Source organism: Sardina pilchardus, chromosome 9, assembly GCF_963854185.1.
Source record: "Sardina pilchardus chromosome 9, fSarPil1.1, whole genome shotgun sequence".
NCBI lineage: Eukaryota > Metazoa > Chordata > Actinopteri > Clupeiformes > Clupeidae > Sardina > Sardina pilchardus.
In genome coordinates this window covers 31,055,324-31,078,325 of record NC_085002.1, presented here as the reverse complement: position 1 = coordinate 31,078,325, position 23,002 = coordinate 31,055,324, and the positions used below count along the sequence as shown (strand labels likewise).

At 40.5% G+C, this 23,002-nt stretch overlaps 2 protein-coding genes across 4 annotated transcripts in view; one reads left to right on the top strand and one right to left on the bottom strand.

Moving 5' to 3' along the window:
• Positions 1-23,002, bottom strand: part of cenpp (centromere protein P) — a 95,186-nt gene that overhangs the window by 557 nt on the left and 71,627 nt on the right. For both annotated transcript variants that reach the window (XM_062544718.1, XM_062544719.1), the window contains exons 7-8: positions 368-447; positions 41-132 (exon numbers count right to left, since the gene is read on the bottom strand). In XM_062544718.1, coding sequence (XP_062400702.1) covers positions 41-132; positions 368-447 — 172 coding nt within the window. The remainder of the gene's footprint in view (positions 1-40; positions 133-367; positions 448-23,002) is intronic.
• ecm2 (extracellular matrix protein 2, female organ and adipocyte specific) lies at positions 7,263-17,970 on the top strand. Of its 2 annotated transcripts, XM_062544715.1 has the most exons (11): positions 7,263-7,331; positions 8,745-9,006; positions 10,226-10,414; positions 10,709-11,431; positions 12,435-12,550; positions 16,079-16,214; positions 16,337-16,369; positions 16,445-16,494; positions 16,937-17,076; positions 17,226-17,552; positions 17,780-17,970. In XM_062544715.1, exons 2-11 carry the CDS (start codon positions 8,754-8,756, stop codon positions 17,946-17,948), a joined length of 2,136 nt encoding a protein of 711 aa, XP_062400699.1. In that variant the 5' UTR covers positions 7,263-7,331; positions 8,745-8,753; the 3' UTR covers positions 17,949-17,970. The 2 variants fall into 2 exon arrangements, with proteins under 2 accessions (XP_062400699.1, XP_062400698.1); XM_062544714.1 differs by having other exon boundaries at positions 16,337-16,494.

The following is a 23,002-nucleotide window of genomic DNA, read 5'->3' as shown; positions in this document are numbered from 1 at the left end:
TGAAAATACTCACATGGAATACTAGTGCCAGCAGCCTTACCCTCTTCAGGCATTTTCAGCAGTAAGTCTATTTTTGGCCTAATTTCTCCATCCAATGTCACATCAGTGTCCCAGAAAATACACATTGTGCAGCTGGAGATGAAAACACACATCGGTCAACTTAACAGGATAATTGAGTTTGACCAATTTCTTTGTAGTTGTGAGGAAGGTTGTGCACTAATACATTATAATAAAGTCAAACTCACTGATAAAGGATTAAAACCACATTTATTATTGTATCAGGAACACAAGATAATTGGCAGTAAATAGTCTGCAAAAATTAAGTGAAGTTAAGGCTGCTACACAAGCAATAGGGACTACAGCATACCCTTTAAGTTTTGGACTCTGGATCAGCATGAGCTCAGATTGGCATCCCTCCGGAAGACTGACCATATTTGGGTACTTCTCCTGAAAAACGACACCAGACACAAATATACATTATTTCACAATTTTCAAAAAGGCATTTTAAAATGCTAGCTGAGATTCCCATGAGTCAATACCTGCACTTCAAAGTCAAATAAATGATTTCCCCCAGTCATTTATTGAAAATAATAGTCATAGCCTCCTCTTGCAAAAAATAGGTGACTCCTTTAAATGGGGATTGTCATTTTAATTATATAGCATTCAACTTTTTAAAAGGAGACATTTTCTTAGGTCCAGAAGGAGATTTCTTTGTCATGGAACCTCACATTTTGCAGACGTATTGCAGACAGAGTGGGGACACTGCATTCTGAAGCATTGGTTTTAGAGGAATATCTGGAAAGAATGAGTCAATCTGTGGCTTTTCATGAGAAATTCTTATACACGAAGGAGCCCAAACTCTCTCTACACTGCCGACAACTTCTGAAAATAATTCTCATCCTCCAGCCTGTGGTTTTGCACAGTGGCATTCTAATCAGCACTGTGGAGTCAATTTATGAGAGGCATCTGTTGAACTGTAATCATGGTTTCCATTCATCACAATGGACAGCGGTAAATGTGGATAATATATTTTTCTGCTGACTGGAAAAGCAGATAGCACTTTTCATTGTCAGAGTTAATGATTAGACATAAACACAGCCAACTGTACATATTTACTCTGTTTAATACAAAATTGCTATTTTAAAAGCTGGAAGTTATTGAAGAGGAATTTCCTGTGCATATTTCTCTGTGAAATTTTCAGTATGAAAATGTTCATATCATATGTTCTCAACAAACTAAGACAAAATCACTCTTTCTACACCTTCCTTGACAAATGAACGCATAATTGAGCTGAAAAAAAATGCTTCAAATATCCACGCTAATGCTATACTGTAACAGTGAACACTTAATCCACCTTCTTGAGTACCAAGAACATTTCCCAAAGTTTGTTCAAACGGAAGTCACAGGTATTTAAGATGCCTCATGATCGGAATGTCATGCATAAAAGACAAAATTGTAAATACCCTCTTGACAGTATATAGCATGGTGGTTACTGCAACAATTACAGCTGCTATGGATGACTATGATCCTCGGGTCTAGAATCAACATATGTGTCTTCCTGTAATCCCCCTGGTTTCCCCCACAAAACCACTAGTTCGGACTTCAGTGCTCTACCTGGCCATTAGGCTCACTATACTTCCATTGTGTAGTCCACAAGACATGTTATGCCAACAGCATATTTTCCTCAACACCATTATTAAGGTGTCAGACAATGTAGTCAGACTTTCTGAGCTTGTTCATGAGACGAGACTGGTTTTCCAAACCAGATGCCCTTTGAATCTGCCAGTGGGTTTTGGCTGACAGGACAGTCTGAAAAGAGATACTAAGCACAGACACTCCTTAACTTCTGCTGTGAAAAACCTTGGTGTACTAAGGCTGGACTGCTTTTGAAAGACTAGCCCCCTAAAGGCTCAGTGTTTAGGCTATATTCTATCGATTGACAGATAACTTATGAGTGCTTTCTCACCAACCAAAGTAAGAACAGAATACGAGCAAGCACGGGCATGATTCAGGCCACCCAAACTCATATTTCCATAGAGAAGGTGGAAAACATCTACATCTATAACCAGAATCAAAGCAAACCAGCATAACCTCAATGGAAAAAGGAACTTGAACAGAGCCATATTTTTTCAACATTAGCATTTACCATCGCATGGTTTTCCTTCCTCTTCTACTCAATACTTAATGATGTCTATGAGATCATTTCTGACATTGGCTTAAAGTGGGATCAGAATTTCCTCTGTAGAGTCCCCATGGATGTAAAAAAAAAAATCCACATTATGGTGCTTCAGAAGGAAGATACCCATCCACTTCATAATGAGTTTCACCACCAAGAAACATTTCCTCCAGACTCTTTCAATTCAAGCGTCAATTCTGGTCAAGAAAATGGATGTGGAATACTAGAAAAATTGTTCCACACACAGCATGAAATTACTGAGGGATTGCAGCTCTGATTGGGGCTGGTGCTATCATACCACAGAAGACAAGACAAAACGTAACACATTACAGTTTCATACTACAATAGACACCAAGGGTCCACTGATTGATTCCCAACTGGGAATAAAAAGAGAAAACTACCCTGTCACCAAACATCCAATCTGGTTAATATGGTCATAACTTTTGCAATGCTCATCATTTTTTTTGGAAATAAACTTCATGTTTTGCTCTCTTGACTTTGGTATGGAATTTACAGGAAGTAACTAAGGAAACAGTGACTGCCTGTACACACACTGGATTTATACTGTTTCTTTACAATTACTGAGTAAAACAAGCATAGTGGTGTCTTGTAAGTATCCTGTTCATGTTGCACAGCACTTTTTTTAACCTGTTAAGAGGCACAAACACAAACACAAACGCAGTCTAAAATCTGCCCCCATAACATAATTTGCAATTGCCTGGCGGTACTAGCAGGACAACTAAAACTATGTATCGCTGACAGTTTTAAACATAGTACCCTGAGGAAAATGAATGAAAATAAATCTCCTTTAACTTTACTCAGCATATCACATACAGTGAGGAGCACATGTAATATGATGTTTGATTAGCATTGAGCTCAATGAGCATCAAACAGGCTAATAGGCCTACTGGAAAAAGCACCATGCCAATCTCTAGCTATGGTATGTAATGATGTGGGGCTATTTTAATTCTAACGGCCAAGGGAACTTTATCAGGATGCATGATATCCTGAATCCATGAAATAGCTGGCCTTAAAAAAAAAAAAAAAATCTGCCTGCCCCTATGTTAACCCTATGTGTTAAATTCCTATAGGGTTACATTGGGGGTCAAATACTTCCTTCCCCCTAGCATTTAGGAAGAACATTTATTTATTTACATTCTTCAATCACAAAGAAAATTGGGGTACTTGGCGGTTTTATTTTTACTCAATTTTTGAATTAAGACATTAAGATCAATTGTCAAATGATGATTTTATATTCCTCTTTTTAGGCAACTTTAGCATGGTATCAAATAATAATCTATATAATCTAAATAATAATCTATAATCAGATGGAGATCTCGAGGCAATGGCAGACAGATCCTTCTCTTATGACTCCAAATGAAAGGGGAGTGGCATGGAATGTGTAGAAAGAATAGATGCAGCTGTGCATACCTGAAGACTGAATCACATAGTTCCACCCATCCATAGTTGTCACCTGAGCAAAGAACTATAAATCATGACATTCTCTGTTTAAAACTACTCTAACACTTAAATACAACATATTCTGCTCCTGCTCTGTTTTTACTCAAGATGCTATTTGATTTATTATGACTCACCCAGAGAGAAGAAATACTTGTGTCTGATTGGCTGGTAGGGTGGCTATAAAGCAAGGGATAATGGAATGGACTCAGGCTCACTGAAAGAAATGCTCGAAGTGATAAAGCGGCCCCGGCCTGACAGTGGAGTCACAACAATGTCAGGGAATTAATATACACGCCAAAAAATTGGAGCTTCTTCATAGGAATGCAAATAACATACAGTTAATACATGCTCTACAGAATGCAGGAAAATAGGAAACTCTCTCTCTCTCTCTGTTTATATATATATATATTCCCCATCCTCATAGAGATTGTCATGGTTTTATTTCAGTTATACCTGGTTTGATTTGCACTGACAGATGATGTTATGGAAAGTACCCTATGCTACTAGGCTTGGACTTGAGACAATGTCAACGCTGGATAACTACAAGAATAAGCTCTGCAATGTAAACTATAAGCCCTTTTTACACTGAAAGATGCACAGTTGGCGGGAAGAGACGTCTTTCTGCCGCATTGTGTGTCTAAAATCTAGGCCAAAATGTGCCGCCTGAAGGCAGGACCAGCTGGTAAAGCGATTGCATTCCGTGCTATACAGTCAACGTTAAATGACTGCAAGCTTTATTGATTTAAAGATTGTCATAGTGTGTTGTCTCTGCTATTTCTGCTTTTGATCACTAAGATTTTAAATCTGTGGTGGTGGACATATTGGCCCATTCTCAACCTCGTCTGCTAATGTGCAGCCTCCAGAAACCTCGGACTGAACCGCAAAAAAGACAAATTGCCGGAGTGCTGTCCAGTGTGAAAGCAGAAAGCACCTATCCACGCATAATACACAGGACCACTTGAGGCTGCCACAGACGCGACAAGTTGATTTGTCCCTTCCCTTACTAGTCTTGCATAATCAAGCCTGTGCCTGTATGTTACGTTCTGTGCAAAACTTGTATAATGACGAGATGCTTGACCCCCTGTTAAGTCCAAATTCGTCTGTAAGACGTTTTGCACTTGCCTGCAACGACCCACATTCTCACACTTGCCCGTAAGTAGGCTAAGCTATAACCCACATTTCGTATAATGATATTCTCAGTTAGCCAATCGTTGCTAACTATGTGGAACGAGGGAGAGAGTATTGAATAATTAAAGCCCAGCTAGATATTTTTTAAATGTCTGATCCTCTGAATAAAAACAGAAAATTGGAAAAACAGTTTAAAGATCCATTTTTTCATTTGTCAAGGCGGGAAAAAATGAAAAATTGGATGCTGGAATCCATTTGTCTGTTTTTCCAAATGTAGCCTATGTTTGTGTTGAGAAAATTGAACTGATAAGCGTTAGGCCTACACGCAGTGTTGGGCAAGTTACTTCAAAAATGTAATACATTATGTATTACTTGTTACTGTCATTTCAAAGTAGTATTACAATATTATTGTCTCTGAATTGTAAAGCATTACACTACCACTGCATTACTTTGGAGTTACTTTCACCAAAAAATATTATATATCATGTAGCTGATTTTGCTCGATCCAGTTCAATCATAGGCAGACATTTTTGAAACCGACCAAGTGCACTAGAGATAGTTTAGGCCTAGACTGCTCATTAAAATCAGTGCCCACTATATTATGACCTAAAGCCAAAGACATGGCAAGATTTTTTCTCCTCTACCGATCTCGCGTGGCGAGTCTAAAAACAAAACACCACTTAATTGCAATGTAATGCGCGTTACTGACCTTTGTAACGGGTAAAATATTACCCATTTTGCTTTTGGAATGCCTTACATTACCGCGTTACAGCAAAAAGCAATACATTACAGTAATTACATTACTTTTGTAATGCGTTACTCCCAACACTGCCTACACGGACCCTGTGGGGCAGTCACACCAAAAATAATCATTGAACTAACTAGGCTACAAGAAGAAGTGAAGAGGAGGGAGTGTAAACACATGCGGACCAGCTGGATACATGCTGTGCGTGATCAGCTGCCTCGGAACACACCACACACTACAGGATTTCCAGTCGCAAATATTGAACATGTTTAATATTTACGATTATCGGAGCCGACCATTTTTCGTCACGTCATAAAGGCTATTGTCGGGAGCATTTTGACTTTTAACACACCACACACTACAAGAGAATCTCATAAGATAATCGGCCGTTGTCTGTCTTTGGTCGGAGGGGGGAAATCGGGCCAAAATCAGACCGATTATCGTGTACCCCCCTTTAGGAAGAACAATCGTGGGCATAATAAGGACATCAATACCTTAACGAAGAATACACAGTGAGGTTTCACTGGAAGAGAAAAAGAAATGCAAGACTGGGTCTGATATGCAAGTGCTTAGCAAAAGACATGGGATGCATCACCTCTAAAAATAAACAGTGAAAAAGAGGCAGTCCTTGATTCCGATGAAAAAACATTGATATTGAATCAACAAGTCAATTAGCCTTTTTATGAACATGAATAAGTCAGTATAGCCTATGGCATACAAGTTCATTGAGAGGCTTGTGGTTATGTGCTAGCACTGACTCCAGAAAAGCATTAAGGAGTGTTTTAGTGGATAAGAGCATAATTTCATTTAATATGACAAATGCTAGTAAGACAATTTGTACACCAACATTTTATTGTAATTTATTTTGAGGAGCACATTCTGTTAAAATGGAAACAAGTAAAGAATGGCACCCTACTTCATATACCTCACTCTCTCTTCCTTGCAGACACAAACAAAATGACCTCTCTCCCTCTCTCTTCCTTCCCTCTCCTCTTCCAAATTAGAGTGCCAGACAGTTGACGGCATGCTCTAAGACTAATGCATCCTCCCCCTGAAATGACAGAGAAGGGGCTGGCTTTATTGGGAACACGGTCTACCAATGTGGTTCAAAAACGTTGATACCATGGTAACTTACAGAGAGCTTCCAAGTCAGTTTGCACAAGCCCTAAGGTCTCTCCTTAATGTCTGAGGAATCATTACTTGTATTCAACTATAGGTCCTCTTTTAACTGGATCTGTAATGACAAGCCAGGTGGCACCTCTTTAGCTGACTAGAGTGCCCAGTGTCTAAAACCTAGTAATTAGGTCTCAGAACATCATCAACCTCCCCCAAACCCAGGGTACCTACACCTCTGTCACCAGTAGCTACATCTTGTAACTGACTCCCTCTTTCTCTGATCGTGGCTTTTGAAGCGGTCTGACTTCAAAAACGTTCTCTAAGCAAGTCGTGGCTTTCCCGTTGTGAGCGAGCACAGTCCTGTCTGTTTAAACATTTATCAGCACGGCAGCTGAGCAGCAGACGCCTTCTGTCTGCAAGCGGTATTGGCAAATCTCCCCACAAGGCTTGGGAGGAAAACGGAAATATTTGGCCTCAAGAAAAAACATAGCAAAAAAAAAAAAAAGAAAAGACCCAAAGCGCTCTGTCTGCAGACCACTGGTAACGTACTCACTCACTGTTTGTCTTTCTTGTGCTTTCACTCTGTAAATTCACTTGTGTATGGTGGGGTCAGCCTGAGTGTTTACCATAGGGTTCGTTTTGGAGTGCACATTCTGACACTTCCTCTGCATGCAGCTTTACACATGTGACAATTGTCAATAACAGGTATGTCTGCACTGGTAGTTGTAAACGTTATTTTACTGCTCATGGGGGAAGAGTTTAAAACGAATCATGGAGGGGACATCTGTTTGGGAAAGACTGTTCTAAGCAGCTACTCACTGTAAGATCAGAGAGGAATTTTTCTACTTGCTTTACAGGCTGAAAAGCCATGTTCTGAACTTTTAAATCTAGTTTTCATAAATGTCATCTAAAAGAGAACTTATATCCTTCAACAGGATATGTTGATTCTCATGGTTTTCTCTGCTTTCTTTTCCCCGGCTCACAAATTCTCTCCAGTCAAGCCTCGACATCCAGAAACTGGATTATTAAAGCCCGTCCTTAACCACTTCCTTCATCGCTCTTTTCCTTGCTGCTGTTTTGCTGTTTTGTCACTGTTCCAGATCTGAGTTAATACTGGCTGCATGACTTCTTGCCATGGGCCTGGAGGCTAAGCCATCCCCTAACATGTCAGAACGTCCTACATACTGTAACACATCCTGCCAGACTATAGATTAAGAAATACAGAAGCACTTTACTGAGACTGGAAATCTATCTAAAGTTAACTGGTGCACCAGCATTTTGAGCATGCTTTCAAACTCACGATCTGTTGAAGTTTTCTTGTTGCCTTGTTGCTGTTGTTTCTTGCTACCTATGCTCCACTTCATAATGCAGAGCATATATTACAGAATATTATGTAAACAGCAGATAGTTTGACCTCATGACAATGTTTGCAAGAGTTTCTGTCAATAATGCAATGAGCTTGGTTTTGCAAGTGTGTGTCGCCCTCAAGCTTGTTTTCAGTAAAGAAGCCATTAGCTGAATAACTAGTATATAATTTCTGTAGTACCTGATGAGCTTGCAGTGCTTGCAAGTAGTCTCACTCATATTTCCGAGTCTCTTTTAGATGAGACTGGCTCTATATTCTGATTTTGTTATTAATATTTATCAACAAGTGAACAAACTAATCCCGATCGCTGAAAATCTTGCATGGTTCCCGTTTGGGTTTGTTTTCTTATAGAAGGTAGTGAGTAAAAAAATAAAAATAGTATATATATTTACATTGTGCATTTATTAAAAGAAGGGCACAATGATTCAAATGACTGGTGAGGTAAATAAGTAAAAAGGTCGGGGACTGATTTCCCACCATATGATCGTATGATTGTTGATGAAAATATAATCTCTAAATCTTTATATATCACACATTTTCAAAGAATACAAAATGTCCAACATTCAAACAGCTAGGGAGGGCCTGTGGGTTCAGCAGTAACAGTCAGTTAATAGATTTTGTGGCTGTGGGGTGCCCTACTAGTTATCGTTTGAGACTTATCATTATGGGAGTGTTTATAATGCAGGGTTGCTTTTCACACAGGTATATCAAAGGGTGTGATGTGACAGGAACTCCTTTCTTTGTTCTGCTAGATACTTGCCATGAGACTAAGGGTTCTACTAGCTCTCTGGTTCATTCTTTGTCTGAGCCTCATTCTGGCTCAGGAGCAGCAGGTGTCACTTGCCCGCGGAAAGAGGAGAAGGGGAGGACATAGAAGAGGCAAAAAGGTCATCTCCAGTCAACTGGCCCATCAGCGCGGAGTGCCAATTCTCAATGGTGATGCTGGAACAGCAATTTTCCTTGAGTCATACAAAAGCGTCAATGAACAGGAATCCAACTACAACATCATCCCAGGTTTGTTCCTCAAAAAGAGACAGCTAGACAGCTACGCAATATAGTAATTGTTTGTACTATATGCAATTGTCGAAAGGAAGCAATAACATGGTGTGCCATAAGCTTTATGCGTTGCTCTTCATTACCTTAAGTGAAGCAGTGTTAGTTAACAGTGCTTTTTATGTGACGAGGTAATGGTTTTGTGCAAAATGTCAGCCATATCAAATAGGCCACACAATTGGGCACAGTACATCTGGGCAACTCATAAATGTATACACATAAATTCTTCATTGTCTGAGAACATTTTTTCCCAGTACAAACTATTAGTGTGTTTTGTTAGACTAACTAAACTTTTACTGTGAAGGGAACTGTTAAAGTTAAAGCCAAGCATATAATCTAGGTGACCATTCACATGACCAAATTACCCCTAGTCTTGTATGCCGTGGTGAACCACAGCTTCCTAAACCGACCATAGTGTACAAAAAGGATGTATGTGCATTTATCACACTTCTCAGAGAGACTAGAACCACAACACAACCATATAAATCACATATTGTGGTAGTGGGGCAGTGGTAGTGTAGTGGTTAAGGAGTTGGACTAGTGTGCAGTAGCCTGAAAGTTGCCGGCTCAATTGCCAGCTTCCACCATTGTGCCCTTGAGCAAAGCACTTAACCCCAAGTACGATGCAATCCCTTGTAATATAGTTGACATATGTAAGTCACTTTGGACAAAAAAGTTAAATGTCTGTTAAATGTAATGTAATACATTACAATAATAAGAATGTGAATAGATTAAAAAAAACAACCACAAACAAACAAACAAAACGGCTAAAATGTATTTTACATCAGATTCAAAGAAGGGGGAAATATTGTTGGCAATGTGTGTATGAAGTCTGGAAAGGACCCGCTACTAAGGACTAGGAATCAAATCTCTTTTCTCAGTAAACGGACATGACTGTACAGAGGTACTTATCCCCAACCCTGAGGGAGAACACAATTAAAATGTACATGCATAATAGAAAAGCAATGGTTACGCTGGTATAAGGGTGCACACGCTATTAATAGATGTCTTTTAATATATGACCTTCGAGTTGGGCAAACAAAACAAGAACCACGCAGGCACAGTGGGTATAGAATGATCTTAAATAAGAACATTGATTATGGTTCAGTTGTATGGTTGGCGGTCTGTCTCGTACAACAATTTCTGCAATGCTGTCATAACTCTGATTACTCTCTGCCAGGGAGAAGAGGACAATGTCAGTACATGGGCATTACCATGTTTGACAAAGCCGTCTGGTCACCCAAGGCCTGCGTCACCTGCTTATGCTCTGAAGGGTCAGTGGTGTGTGATGAAGTCACATGTCCAACTCTGCGTTGTCAACTCGCCTACACACCCATTGGAGAGTGCTGCCCAGTGTGTGAAGAACATGGTACAGTAGCTGTCTATCTCTACCCTATGCAAACTTACACAACTGCAAGTGCATTGATACATTGATAATATATTGATGTTAACCCTGTGGTGTGATTATGATGTATGATGATGTGTTGATGTATCTCCAAGAGCCAAAGTCATACTATTTCTGTTTAAGCTATAAAGCAAATATGTCATTCCTCTTTAATCTTTCTTTCTTTTTATTTCTCAACACTTTCCCTCCTTTACAACATCATCTTTCTCTCATGTGTTGCCTGTGTGCATCAATGCCATGACCATCACATCATCACAGTGCTAGATGTCCCTGACTTTTCTGGCGATTCCCCAGTGGCCAGCGACTCTAGTGAGCCAGACCTTCGGTTACAGCGCACACCAGCAGAAATCGAAGAGATTCTAAGACAGGAGGAAGAGGAACACAGGGAGGAGGAAGAACGTCTTCGCAGAAAAGACGAAGAAAAGAAGAGGAAAAAGAAGAAGAAAAAGGACAGGGAGGCAGCTGAGAGGAAAGCTCAGGATGAGCTGAGAAAAGCAGAGGAGGAGAGATGGCTGAGGGAGGAAGCAGAGGCTGCAGAGGAGAGGAAAAGGCGACAAGAAGAACAGAGAAAACATGAGGAGGAACGAATGAGGACCTTGGAGACAGAACAGAGGTTGATGCTTAAGGCATTAGAGGAGGCTGCTGAGAGAGCAGCTGAGAGAGCCTCAGAGAGGCAAACGGATCAAGAGGAGGAGGAAGATGAGGAAATTGAGTGGTTGAGGGGTGATGTCTTTCAAATGCCCCCATTGGAACCAACAGCAGTAGGGCTTCCACCTCTCCCACCCTTAAGTGAACCCATTGAACCCACAGATGAAGAGGAGAATGATGACACTGACAGTGAGGAAGTAGTGATTCAGAGAGTGACACAATCTCTTCCAAAGGGGTGTACCATATCTGATGTGACTGTTAACTGTGACAACGCAAAACTCACCAGCATCCCACCCCTGTCAATCCCTGAACTGAAAATTCTAAGTCTAGAGGGTAAGTACTGTATATTTAATGAGGGCTATAAATACGTAGCTGGCCACTAGGGATGTAACACTTACCGGTGGTTTTGTTTAGAGCTGAAAATGCAACTGTATTTGACAGATACAGTGAGGAGAAAATTTATTTGATACCATGCTAAAGTTGCCTAAAAAGAGGAATATAAAATCATCATTTGACAATTGATCTTAATGTCTTAATTAAAAAAAATAGTAAAAATAAAACCGCTAAGTACCCCAATTTTCGTTGTGATTGAAGAATGTATCGTAAATAAATAAATGTTCTTCCTAAATGCTAGGGGGAAGGAAGTATTTGATCCCCAATGTAACCCTATGGGAATTTAACACATAGGGTTAACATAGGGGCAGGCAGTTTTTTTTTTTTTAAGGCCAGCTATTTCATGGATCCAGGATATTATGCATCCTGATAAAGTTCCCTTGGCCTTTGGAATTAAAATAGCCCCACATCATCACATACCCTTTACCATAGCTAGAGATTGGCATGGTGCTTTTCCAGTAGGTCTATTAGCCTGTTTGATGCTCATTGAGCTCAATGCAAATCAAACAGGCTAATAGGCCTACTGGAAAAAGCACCATGCCAATGGTGAAGGGTATGTGATGATGTGGGGCTATTTTAATTCCAAAGGCAAAGGGAAGTTTATCGGGATGCATGATATCCTGGATCCATGAAATAGCTGGCCTTTAAAAATAAAAATCTGCCTGCCCCTATGTTAACCCTATGGGTTAAATTTCAAACATTCCTTGGCGGAGGTAATAATGTAATGTCTTCATCAAACGTAGCAACGGGGCTAATGTTGGATGAATTTCATCATACACTTAGTTTATCTAAATTCACATATGTCCCTTGGCTCCACACATCTAAATGATCAGTTTTAATTTGAAATAATCCAAAGCCCTCAGGCACACAAGTGTGTTTCATCAAATAATTTCAGGCCAACAGTTACAAACTTTTTTTCTGAAAGTCTGTCTTATATCCTCAGGTAATGATATTACTGCAATCCCATCTGGGGCCTTTAATGGTATTCCCAATCTGGAATGGATAAACTTTGGCAAAAACAAGATCACATCTCAAAACATCGACCCACGAGCATTCAAGGTAACCTATGCTGTGCATCATTATGCATTCTTTCCATTACTGTTATTAGTGATGCCTTTATCTGCACGGATTACCATACACTGTAGACAAATGTGACCATTCAAAGCGAAATCAGTCGTTTTGCGCACAACGTTATTTTGAGAAAGTCAACAATAACAAACTTCCGGGTTAAAATGTTGAATTTCACGTTTTCGCATAATTCGACTGTATAAAGGCTTCAGTTTCATCGTGAACGCATTTCACGGAAAAACCTACGTTTTGACTGTTAAACCCGGCGAAGATTCAACACATTTGCTGTCATTCCCGTTGTGCACGCGCCGCTTAAAAAGGTGATTTCTCCTCTTCTGGCATATCGTGACAGGAGAACCATGTCAACTTTGGATGCGGTTATCTTAGCGATAGTTTGTGTAATACCCTCGATATACATATCGTTGGAAAGCTTAGTTTATGGCCGTTCACGTGAGCACAATAACTTAATTTAATACATTTTACCGAAACGACTGGTTCCGCTTTACAGGGTCACAAATAGCAAATCATGTTGTCCAGTAAACGTTTACAGCCCATTCATATTAATCCAGTCCTCAGCAGTCTTTTGTAATACAAGTAACTAAGAGGCCATTCTGTATACTCAAGTCAAGTAAAGTACATGATTCATTCCTTGTCAAATCAAACAAGGTTATTGCTGTACTGTTTTGTTCAGACCATGGCTGTGTCCAAAATGGGCAAAAATACTGCCTTATAAGATAATCTTACAGGGGAGCAAGGCATCGTGTCATGTCAGAAACAAAAACGCTGCCCGATACCTCCGTTTTGCCCAGTTTTGAAGCCAGCATAGATGTATCCTTCATGATGCCTTCAACGTCCAAAAGTTCTATTTAACTATGATGTCAGTGAACGGTAAAATGCTTCCATTCACCTCTTTTTATTTAGCTTGCAAAAATCACGGTAGGTCTGTTTACACGTCTAAAGCATGTTTACACTTCAATTTTCGACTCTTCTCCTCCACAACACCATCCCGGGGTCTTAAGACGTGTACTGCATTGGCTGGTCAGGTTTTTATAGGAGCATTTCACCCATTTGCATTAAGCTATTTATTGTTAGAAACCCAGTCATGTTTTTGAATGGTCGTGCATCTTTCCCTCATTTTCCCCTGAGATGGGAGAAAAAAGCCGAAAATTTATTTTTGGGTCATGTGAATAAAAGCCAACAACTCCCAGAATTCCCTGCCTTTCACTAGCCTGATTGATGACCCTCCTTGCAGTCATGCAGTGTCCAGGTTTGCCTATTGCTTTGTCTATTGATTCAAAGAACAAAAATCTTTTTTATCTTTGGTGTGCTGTTTTTCGGTCAATCTCTATTACACGTCCATTAAATGCAGAGTAAGAGGATGCATACTGTACAGTAAACTAGTGGTGTCAACAATAATCGATAAAGTTGTTGTGACGTTTCAATTAATTCCGGGGGCATTTCCAGAGCAATGTTGCAATGACATGCGCAGCCTGTACAGTGTTTCCCACACATAGACTAATTTGTGGCGGTGCACCACAGATTCAACACGGCGATTCACATATGCGTTTAACGCTATTTAAAACACGCATCGTATTTGTAAACCTGCATTTCCTTCCCCTGCTCTCCCTCCGTCTCCTATTCACACACACACACACAGCCACAGCCCCTCCCCTCCGTGCACACCATGTCTGTCTCCATGAAACATTTCTATTGTAGACTATGCTAGTACATGAGATGGGAGAAATATGGATTTCAATGTTGGACTTCCTGCTTTCAATGATGTAAAAATCATCATTTTACATCATTGAAAGCAGGAAGTCCTATTCATGGGTTTTATTGAAATCCGTATTTCTCCCATCTCAAGGCAAACTGAGGGAATGATGCACGACCATTCAAAAACATGGCTGGTTTTCTAAAAATACAAAGCTTAATGCTAATCGTTGAAGTGCCCCTTTAAACACAAGTGAGGAAACTGTCCAACCAGTCGACTATGATAAGGTAGCCAACTATGCTACTTTGTTTACAATATTATTTTGAGGCTTTAACCAGACAGCTGAATTAAAGAGGTGTAATATGATTAGTAGGCTATAATCTGCATAACGTGAGCTGTCATGAATATCAGAAATTCAGTATTTTCTCTTTTTATATCAGCATATAATATAATACTCCAAGGTTTGAAATGTTATTTCATGCAATTTCTAGGTTCCCCCTAGGCTGGGTGAACCCTGCTTGAACTTCCGGGAAATTTGAATTTCGCCCCGCAGTTCAGGCTGGATACCAGCAGATCTACTTTCGCTGTTTCATTGCCAGAATCTTTGGCTCCAATCAGAAACGGCCATACTCTAGTCCTGGCACGCTATTGGCCGGTGATGTGACGATAACGAAACGAAAGCAGCAGCCACTGTCGCTTCTGTTTTGGAAGATGTTAAAGGCAAGTTTCTTTGAAAACAGAACAAAAACTTGCCCTGGAACAATTCATACAGCAGAATGACGTGTTTGCGATTCTACCAACAGGCTTTGGTAGGCTAAACGTTTAATTTACCAACTAGCCCCGCTTGTGGCAATTGCGTACGGAGTCGTTTGAACGATGCACATTGATCACGCCTCTTTTGCAGTAGAATCAATGCGCATCTTCCCCAGACTAATGTTCAATCTTAAAAGATTGAGCTTAGTATGGTGAAAACCAGACTAGGTTCCCCCCACATAGCAGCCAATACAATCTTTTGTTCAATATCTGACTGCTTGTATTGCCTCATGACTGATGAATAATAGAGATCGCTAAGACATGTGACCAAAGTCATCAAAACACAAAGAATTATGGGTAGGTTTGGCTCGCCTGATGCCAGCCCATGTAAACCTAGTGTTCTGGGTCTATGATCTGGCATGAAAATAATGAAAACTAAGCGTGAAAAAATTGTGTGAAAAACAGAACATAATCTCGCGCTTCCTTAGTGCTGCTATCCAAGCCATTCCTCGCCTTTTTGTCACCTCTGAAACATGACGTATACTATTATTTTTCCACGCTGGAAAACTATAAAAGATAAGCTTCATGTTACTCTATTTAATTTTATAACACAGCAGGTAAACGGCATTTCGACAACTGCACTTCGTTGTTCCCGCACGTCAGTAAAACAACTTAATTTTGGGCCACCTATTCCCAAAATGCGTTGCGTTTTACGTCACGTTCTCAATCTCTATTTGCCTTGTTTTGTGCAGTAGAATTTTGATGCATCGTAGAATCGAATTGAATCGTTACCTGGTGAATCGTAATCGAATCAAATCGAATCGTGAGGGCAGTGCCAATGCACACTCCTACAGTAAACATACTGTGCATCTGTATTGGCAACACCCTTTGTCCAAACAAAAACTCACAGGATCTTATCAAAGCAAATTAAGATTCCATGGGATTAGACACACTAATGAAGACATTACCTTGACATGACCTTTTGAATTCTCTTCAAAAAGGCTACTGTCTAGTAGAGCAACTTACATTTTTCTACATCTGATTTCACTTCTAAGGGCCTGAAAGTACTGAGTCGTTTGTATATGGATGGAAATCTCCTTGAAAAAATCCCTACAGCTCTTCCTCCAACACTACAAGAACTGAAGATCAATGAAAACAACCTTGGTCAAATTAATGACAACAGTTTAGAGGGTATGTAAACAAAAAAAAGTTACTACAGTAAATTTTAAGTAACAATAACGCAAATAATAAAGCCACCAGACAAATGTACTGTAAAGCCACACCTGTTAAATAATTTCAATCATTTCTGACAGAACTGCACAACCTGATTACTCTGGAAATGGAAGGTAACATGTTGAGTGAGAGTAATGTGGATCCTCAGGCCTTCACAACTCTGACTGGACTCTCCTACTTGCGTCTAGGCAGGAACTACTTCCGCACTATCCCCCAAGGCCTGCCCCCTTCGCTGCTGGTAACATATTCCTTAGGTGGTCAACTAATAACTGCCAACTGCTAATTAATTCAACACACCATGATTATGAATGTAAATGTGGAAATCCATCTAATCCTATGCAATTCTGAACATTGATGCCAGACAATCAAGTAGAACCTTGGTAGTTGTGGTAGATGTAGAACATTACTTTGCTTTACAGTATGTTAGGGGTCCAAGCTGTGAAATTGCATTGCCAAATGTTCCCATTGAAGCACTTCCAATTCCACCGTTTGTTGTGCTGCTTGAGCCCTGACAACTGCAGCCATGTTTTATGACAATAATAAGACTATATTGTGAGACACCATCTTAAGAATGTATCTGAAGAACACAAATCAGGATTAAGCTTAAGAATACATACAAACCTACATGCCTGTCTAAAAGCATTATAGATCAATGGAATGTTTTTGTGCTTGTGTTTCAGGAACTTTACCTCGAGAACAATGTGATTGAGGAGATATCTGAGGGAGCTTTCAATCAGACCTACAACCTAAATGTAGTAGTCCTGAGACACAATAAGATTGATGAGTCTCGCATTGCACCACTGGCCTGGATAAACCACAAGTAAATAAAACTCACATGACTAACTTAGGGACATACTGATGTGCAGCTATACAGTGCATTTACGATTCACAATGAATGTCCTTTCATATTTTTTACATTTTGTTAGCGCTATCCTAACAATTATTTTCATTCATCCCCCATCCCTGAAGGACCCTGGAGTCAGTAGATCTATCCTACAACAACCTATATCTTGTCCCATCCTTCCTCCCAAAGTCCCTTGTCCACTTAGTACTTGTTGGGAACAAGATTGAAAGGATTCCAGCTTATGTGTTTGCTCATATGGAGCAAGGTCTAGAGTACTTATATTTGTCCTACAACAAGCTGGATGGTGAGGGGATCGAGCCAGAGTCCTTTATTGGCTGCCTCCACTCCATGACTGAGCTCTGTCTGGACAACAATCAAATCTCTAGTGTCCCTGTTGGAATCAATGAGATGACTTCACTACACTTTCTTAGACTCAACAACAACCAAATAAGGTAAAAGCAGACAGTAAATATATATATTTCCTTATACAAAAACTGTTCATTGAGATAAATTACAATGCAAAAATGTATCTATTGTTGAGTGGCCACATTTTCTATCTGGTTACATCATGGCGAAGTTATACAGATCCAGAGTTCCTAAGCTATATTCCAGGCATGAGAAAAGAACAATGATCTACTTTCTGACCACATTGTCTCTACTCTTATTACTTGTATCGTAGGAATATTGATGAGGACTCTATCTGCGACCCCATCAATGAAGATGACTCACAACTCGTGGCACTACGCCTAGAAAACAACTACCTTGACTTAAGAAAAATTCCACCCACTACATTCTCCTGTGTTAGGTCGTACTCCAGTGTTGTGTTGAAGCCACAGAAGATTAAATAAAATTGACTTTTTTTCACTTGCATGATCTTTCTGCACCATCCAACATTTTCAAAATGTTTTTAAGTGATTTATGGCAGGCCCTGAAACAGATTTTCAGACATTTTGAAAACTATACCTTAACATGTTTGACACTGGTAATATTGAGAGCATAGTAGATATACAACTAATGAGGCTGGATCACCTTCATTGTGCATTTAGCCTGTGCAGAAACCAGTGTGTGTGTGTGTGTGTGTGTGTGTGTTTCAGACAGAATAGATCATTTTAGATAATTTTGTCTGACCACCATTAGTATGGGTATCGTACAAAATCAAACAATCAAAACATTAAAAAAAGAAAATAAATAAATAAAATTTAAAAATACCGCCACTCCACAGTTGAAGAAATACTGAAATTGTGAAAACCTTCACAAAAAAAACAGTTACCATTCATTACAAATAAAATCTGCAGAGACAATCAACTACGTTTGTGTGTGTATAAAATGTTTAAAATGATACAGAGCCAGTATCGAGTAAGTATTATTTACCTGTCACTGATACATACCATTTATCAACCAATGATTCATGGCTGGATCAGATAATTTTGGTTGTATGGTGCAATTAGGAAGCTACAAAAATGACTCCTCAAATAAAAATGGTTCTCATTCAGGGTGTCACAAACACAAATCTAGACGCACCCTAGTGGCCAAAAATATTTTTGCCTAGCGGGATGGTCTAGGGTCACACCGTTGAGGCCAAGCCTGCGTTCGACTCCAGGCCAGTCTGTCCAATCAGAACGCTCCATCTGTGTACGGAGTCCTTGAGCCCGCCTTAGCTCACCTTCGGCTTCCGACATTAGGCTCACTCGACATGTCAAGTCGGCTGCAGACGGATGCAGTCGACTGCAAGCAGAAACGTAATTTGCGTAATATGCAGTGCATGCTGGTTAGACGTGTTGTTGTCTGAATTTGCTTTCAAAAGCCTGCAACCGGCTGGATCCCACCCCATGACGTCAGTTTTAGGACGTGATAGGGCCGTTTGGAAGGAATCTCCCCATGACGATTATGTCTCGTTCTGCCTCCTTACCAAAGATTCCATAGCGGAGCAAGATGGATCAGTTAACATTTTAGGATCAGCACTGTAGCCAGCTTCTGGGACGATACCTGAGCTTGTCAAAAGTGATCCATCTTGTTCTGTTGTAGAATCTTTGCCCCTTACGTTAGAATGTCCTAAAATTAACAAAAATCGAAGGGATACCTTCTTATTTGAGATTTCTGGAACAGCGGTAGGCTAGCCTACTGAAAACGTGAGGATATTCTGCAATATATGCTGTTGGTTAAATAGATACACACGGAAAACACTTGATATTTAATTAATGTGCTACAATGCAGGCCTGTTAACTGTATGACAACACTGGTTTATTTAAACACATCATATCAATTTATTTCGTCAGTAATCATGCTCATTTTAATGAGTAAGAATAAAAGTTTTACTGTATTTAATACAAAATCCCGCAATATCTCCCGCGAGGTCTCCAGCGAGGTCTCCCGCGAGTAACTTCAGGCACACGGCAGCTCAGCTGGACTGTCCGGGGCCAGCTGCGTCTGACATTCGCCCCACCCGCTAAGACTCTCAAGCTCTCGTTCACGTATGAAGCCAGCCTACTGTAAGTCAGCCGCAGCTCATCGTGAACGAGCCTAATGAGTAACAAAGAAAGCTTTGATGCACACAAAACCCCGCAATATCTCCCATGAGGTCTCAAGCGAATCACGTCTGTCAAATTTGCAAAATCGTGTTCGGGACCATCTGCGTCTAAAACTTTTGCCCCTCCCGGTGAGACTCAAGCTTACGTTGATGTATGCAGCCAGCCGAAGTCAGCCATATCCGAACTCTAATGCGCCTACTGACGCCAGGGGGCTGGCCCATGCGTCCTCGTTCGACGAGTTGGGTGTGAAACCGTGTTGCACAACCATAGAGAAAAATTTAAGATGGATGAGGCTAACGAAGCGCGATCATTTTAATCGGCTTTGGATGAGTTAGACTTGGGCTTTTCTTTGAAGGTTGAGCAGAAAGGAGCACTCAAGTCATTAGTTTTAAAGAAGGATGTATTTGCCGTTTTGCCGGACGGATACGATTGGTCACAAATGCTGGCCTATTACGTGCAGAGGCAGTTTGAAAGACAACTGTTCATCCCACCCGACCCACAGGCTTCAACTCTGTGAATGGTCCGACCCCAGACTATACATTTAGTTTGGCTTGCCAGGCTACTGTAGTGTTAACCTGACTTTCGCCAGATCCTGTAGTTCGCTGTCTGCTTCACACAAGGATCTGGGACTTCTTGATAGGAGATGTATTTATGAAGGCGGGTCCTTGTAAAACATCCTCGCATGTGATTTGATAAACCACTTGCCTGTTATCTTGAATGACGTGCTAGGCTTCTTCAAGCTCTTGCCAAACCCGGTCGGAAGAAGAGTAAAAACATCCTTGCCACCAATAAATGTCTTCAAAACTATTCTCTGTTAATCTTTTAAAGAATGAATACTCGATAGATTCGACAAAACGGTTGAAATAGCAGAATCAATGTCAGCACAAGACTCCTCGCTGCGTGCCGCCATTATTATTTGAATCAAACACTCGCTTCGGCGCTCCTGATTGGTTGCTCATTTTTTGATCACTGGCAGGGGCTTGGATTGCCCTCGCGTCCAGACCCTTGTGTGGAGCTCAGCGAAATGCCTCTGGTGGAGCATGGCGGAACTACAAGGGTCTGGCGAGAGTCAGGCTACTGTAGTGTCTCCCCTTAAATACATTTTATTTTCAGTTGTCAAAAATGGTGGGGACAAAATCTGTGATTACATAAAGTGCTGGGTACATGTACCCAGCGTCCCGGTTAAAATTAACGCATGCCTCCGTTTTAAAATAGCCTATAAATAACATTTCTAAGTAGGCCTAGCATAAATGTAAAATGTAGCCTAATGTCCATCTTGTCCATCTCTTTTGTCTTCGCCTCGACAACTATAGCCTATTCACGGAAATGTGGTCTTGTAACCACAATGAATTAATGATTTAATCTAAAGGTTGCCTATCGAGTCTTTCAGGTTGAATTGAAGGCTATTTCCTTCTGATAGGCCTATAGGCGATTTTCTAAAACCATTTTCATTTTAAGTCGTTTGATTAATTTCGCCAGTCATCACCTTCATTTTAATGATTAAATGAGATTAAAGGAGTCGACTATTGACGGATATGCGGTCTTCATCATTAAATGCAGTTGAAATGCGGGTTGAAACTTTCTGCCACCTGGTGGTTGTTTGGGTACATTGCCTTAGCCTCGAAAAAAATCGTCTTGACAGCCTACGGGATCTCTTCGGGATTGCCGCGGCAAAAAGAGCATTCTCAACCCGTACCCACTGTATGTACATTTATGTAGCTACAGTACCTTAATATTCACAATTACATCATTCCGGCAAAAGCTTTTCACAAAAAAGTGTTTTTTTGGCTCCTGAGACCAAACGAGGCCGACTTGGGGGTGGTCATTACCAACTTGTGATGGCCCAAGGTATAAGATAATAGGAAATAATAGTGAAAAAAGGTAGCAAAAAACATCCTGAGGAGTGGATCTGGCTCCCGGCCTAAGTGACAAGGGACAAATTGTGATAGCTAGACGACTGGGTCAGAACATCTCAACAATTCCAGCTCTTGTGGGGTGTTCACAGTCTACAGAAGTCAGTACCTATCAAAAGTGGTTCAAGGAAGGAAAAACGTTGACCCAGTGACAGGGTCATGGACTGCCAAGGCTCATTGATGTCTGTGGGGAGCGAAGGCTGGTCCGTGTGTTTAGATCCACCAGATGAGCAACTGTAGCTCAAATTGCTGAAAAAGTTCTGATAGAAAGGTGTCAGAACACACAGTGCATCACAGTTTGTTGCATAAGATCAAGGTGCCGATGCTGACCCCTGTCCACTGCCGAAAGCGGCAACAATGGGCACATGAGCATCAGTACTGAATCATGGCGCAATGGAAGAGGGCGGCCTGATCTTATGAATCACGTTTTCTTTTACATTATCTGGATGGCTGAGTATGTGTGCATCATTTACCTGAGCAACATATGGCACCTGGATGCACTATGGGAAAAAGGCAAGCTGGCAGAGGCAGTGTTCTGCTGGGAAACCTTGAGTGCTGCCATTCATGTCAATGTTACATGTACCACCTATCTAAACACTGTTACAGACCATGTACACCCTTTCATGGAAATGGTAATCCCTGATGGCAGTGGCCTACGCTCTACGCTCAAAGCTCTCACACATAATACTTGTTGGCTTTACTTCAATCATGCACACAATACTTTGCTCATTGACCAACTATGAACTTTGCCTGGCAAAGGTCCCTTTAGGTCCCTTTATCGAAAATAAATCAGCTTAAAAATGTGTGTACTCAGAGTGGAAATCTGCCTAGCTTAGACAAGAAAGAAAATGACAGTTCTCATACCTCATGAATCAACCCTTACTCATATGACTACTGATGATGCCAGGGAAATGAAAATTCGATTAAATTTGTACCCAACTCTCTCTCATATTTTCCCCTGATTTCCAGAAGCACAAAGACACTGACACAAACATTCTGAGCATGGCTGTGGTCTAGTGTACTTTTCCATGGACTTACCACGAAAGTGTTAGCGTTTGGTTTCTTTTCGTGTATATTTATATTGGCAAGCTAGATTCTAGGTTTCAGACAAGCTTGTCAAGATTACAAAGGGAACCGTACCTTCTGTGGGCACTTTGTACAAAGGAAGACTCTTGGTTTTCTGAGGTTTCGTAACTGGTGTGTAATTTTAAAATATATTGTCGCAAGAATAAAGATATTATTATAACAGGAATGTTATTGCAGGTAATGATGCTACCATAGGAAAATATTACACCACTTGGGATTTTGCAGATGAGGTACTGTAGGCTGCAGAGCAAAGTGTTTCCATCATGTTTTCTTACAAATGCCAAACTCAACATATTTGGCGCTGCAATGTGAGCCATAAGTACAGCTTCAGATTGTGTTTTATGCTGTCCTAAGCACATATCAACACTGCCTGGA